At 36.5% G+C, this 3,815-nt stretch overlaps 1 protein-coding gene across 2 annotated transcripts in view; it reads left to right on the top strand.

The window, feature by feature from the left end:
- The window catches only part of LOC106522264 (histone deacetylase 4), a 134,781-nt gene that overhangs the window by 89,676 nt on the left and 41,290 nt on the right, over nucleotides 1-3,815 (top strand). For both annotated transcript variants that reach the window (XM_014015213.1, XM_014015214.1), the window contains one exon: nucleotides 1,021-1,241. In XM_014015213.1, coding sequence (XP_013870667.1) covers nucleotides 1,021-1,241 — 221 coding nt within the window. The remainder of the gene's footprint in view (nucleotides 1-1,020; nucleotides 1,242-3,815) is intronic.

Here is a 3,815-nt window from a genome sequence, read left to right as displayed (position 1 = left end):
TTTTCAGGACCCCACCTTGATGTTTCGGGACCCCACTTTGGGTCCCGACCCCAACTTTGGGAAACACTGGCTTAGTGTACATGTACAATTAGAGTTTTTTTTAAATGTTGCATTAAATGTATACTAAGACTGACAGGAGGACTTTGCACAAGAATTCCTGTGTACATGAACCTTGCGTGAAACGCTCTGAATCTGAAAAACTTTTTGCAGCTGGGGTTTGGGAGGAGTGAACTGTCAGAAACAAAAAAGGATGCAAACAGCTAAAACATAATGATTTGTTCATCATTTTTTAATTTTATTTAAAAAATGTATTCATTTCATTTAAAAACAAAACAAATGCTACGCATAAAACAAATAATAATACAACACAAATAAAATGAAAGGTAGCAGAAAGAAGAAAAAATTCTTATTGAAATCTGCCCCTTTTTTAATAAATAAATTGAAACAATAATAGTCTTCAAATAACAACATATAACAGAAACTTTAACTCCTTCTCGAACAACGGTTCTTATGAATGCACATTATACAAATTCATATTTCTTCAACAATCTAACTTTTATCATTCTTGTAAATAAATTTACTGAGTCAGCATTTTTATAATCACTTCCCAGATTGTTCCACAATCTTATGCCTCAGACTGAAGTACATCTGTCCTTCAGATTTGTTCGAATTTTGGGCTTTACAAACATCTCTATAACCTTAAGGTTATAATTACTTATGCTCTTAACAAAATTTAATTGAATATTTAGAGATAATAATTTTTTATGAGCTTTATACATAACCTGCAAATATTATGATCGACCAACTCATAAAATTTCAAAAATTTCAACTGACAAAATAATATATTTGATGGGTGACTGTAATGTTTTCTGGTGATAATTCTTACGGCTCTTTTCTTTAAAATTAAGATGGGATTTGCAATTGTTTTACAATCCGTCCCCTTATTTGGTGTACTTTTCGATGCAATAACTGGTGTARTTAAATTCTAAAGATACATTTTATTTACTCTCTTTGCCATAGTGGGCCTGGGTGGGTTACCTCTACCATCACCCACCGTCTCCAAGCTCGTGCGGGGCCACCGTCCCCTGGGAAGGACCCAGTCGGCCCCCCTGCCCCAGCAGCCGTGCGGACAGGCCCAGGCCCTGCAGCAGCTGGTGGTTCAGCAGCAGCACCAGCAGTTCCTGGAGAAGCACAAACAACTGTTCCAGCAGCAGCAGCAGCAGCAGCACATCATCAGCAAGGTACCCCCCTGCGGCAGAACATCCTGGTGTGTGCCTTCGTACCAATAAGTGTGTTCGAGCTCAGGATGAATCATCCTTCGGCCGGCGAGTCTTTTAGCCGTTTTTTTTTTTTTATTGTCTGCGTTCACGTGTCCTTGCTTCTCCTCATTGCCCTGGCAACCAGGCGCCAACGGAAGCTGCTGCCGTATAAGCTCACGCAGGAAMTCTGCTTCACTGAGTCACTGTGAGTGAGTGTGTGCACGGTGATGGAGGAGAAGCTGCGGCGTGAGGTCGTTACAGGGAAGGAGATGATGTGTGTGCTCACATGTGCTAAAGGCTGAGGATTTGGTTTGCCTGGATATCATCCCTCTGATTCTGGACTGAAGGTTGTTGYAATSTCAGCTAATTAAGTAAAAATCAAGTGCGAAATGAAAGGCCAAGCCATCTTTGAAGTAATGCATATCACCCGCTGCCGTTCCTATGTTTTAGAATCTGCACAATATGTTATCATTGACTGTAAGRTTTTAGCCTAAAACCTGTATAACTGGCTAAAGTAAAGCTAATATTGTTTGTTTGTGGCAACCATCTTTAAATAAGTATAAAGTACTACAACGTGATACTTGAGTAAAAGTACAAGTATTTAATCAAAAAATTACTTTGGTAAAAGTTAAAGTCCCCTTTAGGAATATTACTTAAGTAAAAGTCTTAAAGTATCTGATATTTTTTGTAGTTAAGTATTAAAAGTAAAAGTATTGATTTAAAATGAGCAGTTAGATTTTCTGTAAGGACATTTATTAGGTGGTGACCTCCCTCCAAAAAAATTCAGAAATGACTATAATGTATTAAAATAAATAACTGATGTTAAATTTAGGATGCACTAGTCCAGCTGTTTCAGTTTATATACATATATCAAGGCTGCACAAAGCTTTTCTCCAAAATGAAAATGTATCTGAGGGCTGCGGCCAAATGTAATATAATTCATGAAATACAAATACTTCTTAAGTACAGTCCTTTTATTTGAATGATTCTGTCCTGCTGGAGTGTGACATGATTTGTTTGTGTACAAACTAATACGGTACAATTTATATGGATAGTATTTATTTCTTACAATAACAAGCTGGAATGAAAACAAGCAAAAATGAAATAAAATGACATTCTATTTCTTGCGTTTTTTTAATGTAAGGAGTAGAAAGTACAGATAATTGTGTGAAAATGTAAAAAGTAGAAGTAAAAAGTAGGCTGAAAATAAAGTACAGATACCCAAAAATTCTACCTAAGTACAGTAACAAAGTATTTGTACTTAGTTACTTTACAACTCCACTCCAAACAATAATCAGTTGTAGATGTTCTATTGATTAGTTTCTGAAAGATCCAATAAATGTATTCAGTAATTCTAGAGATATTTTGCTGACACGCACTCAAAAAGCATTATCACATCTTCACCAGCAGACAAAAAAAAAAAAACAAAAGACAAAAACAATACAATTTATTTGGTATAAAACAACAACAACTAAATTCCTGTAAACCCATAACATAAAGCCATGACTTTGAAATAATTGCTTTTTTGTAGTTTTAGGTTTCAAGTATGACGTCTTTATTGATTTTTTAAAAATCAATAAAGACGCTCCTTTGTTGTTTTTTACAAAAACAACAAAGGAGCGTCTAATTATAGTTGCTTTGACCACATATTTGAATTTAATTGTCCATATGTGAAACAGAATCTCTTTCTTTATTGTTTGTTCCAATTATAGGCTGCTTGATGGAAGTTATGCATGTTAATTAGACATTTAACGCAGGCATTCAGCAGGATGCCAACCATAAACATCCGTATATAAGACAGCCCGGCGTCGCTAATGCAGTGTTTACTTTCATTCGGTTTAGAGTTGGGGCATCTCTTTGTGTTGGATGTCATGGCGGTATATGCTGTGGTTACAGATAATTACGGTTGTGACACATCAAAAATTTCTTTAGTCTATAAATGGAAAGCAGTTAGAGTGTGTAAAAGAAGTACCCTGGAGTCTGGGCAATATGCTCCCCTCTAATAAAACCACTGGATAAAAGTTAAACTCTATCTTCATCCAGATATTTTATGTGAAAATTAATATTTCTATTATTGATAATTGCACAACAGACTACTGTGTTCTGCCTGCTGCTAGGTTTTTAACTTCTAACATTGGGCCTCATGCAAGAACGTTCGTATTCTTATCCTAAATTTCTCTTACTTTTCTTCGTACGAAGGGTTCGTACGAACATGTCACGTCAGATTCAACAAACACTTCTATCTTCAGGAAAAGTGTGTAAATGAATTCCGCCTGTTCGTATCAGCTGCTCGTGCAYGCTAGAGGRGATTAGCATRATTACCACCCCAAAAACACCATATAAGGCTATGTTTCCCACCTCAGATACAAGTGTCCATTCATGAAAATGACAGCGAAAATTAAAAAGAAAAACTCTACGAGTTCAGAGATTGAAGTCCGTCTGTCAGAGATCCAGAAAGGAAAATCTGTCATTTTTAGCAACTCAGCTGTGGAATAAAAAGAGCTGCTAAAAATACGGGCAGCCCCCGTAAGCCCACCCCCCCGCGCGGTCGCAGGT

This window comes from Austrofundulus limnaeus, unplaced genomic scaffold, assembly GCF_001266775.1.
Source record: "Austrofundulus limnaeus strain Quisiro unplaced genomic scaffold, Austrofundulus_limnaeus-1.0 Scaffold125, whole genome shotgun sequence".
Taxonomy (NCBI): domain Eukaryota; kingdom Metazoa; phylum Chordata; class Actinopteri; order Cyprinodontiformes; family Rivulidae; genus Austrofundulus; species Austrofundulus limnaeus.
The sequence above is the reverse complement of the archived record's forward strand: the minus strand, read 5'-3'. Positions and strand labels throughout refer to the sequence as shown.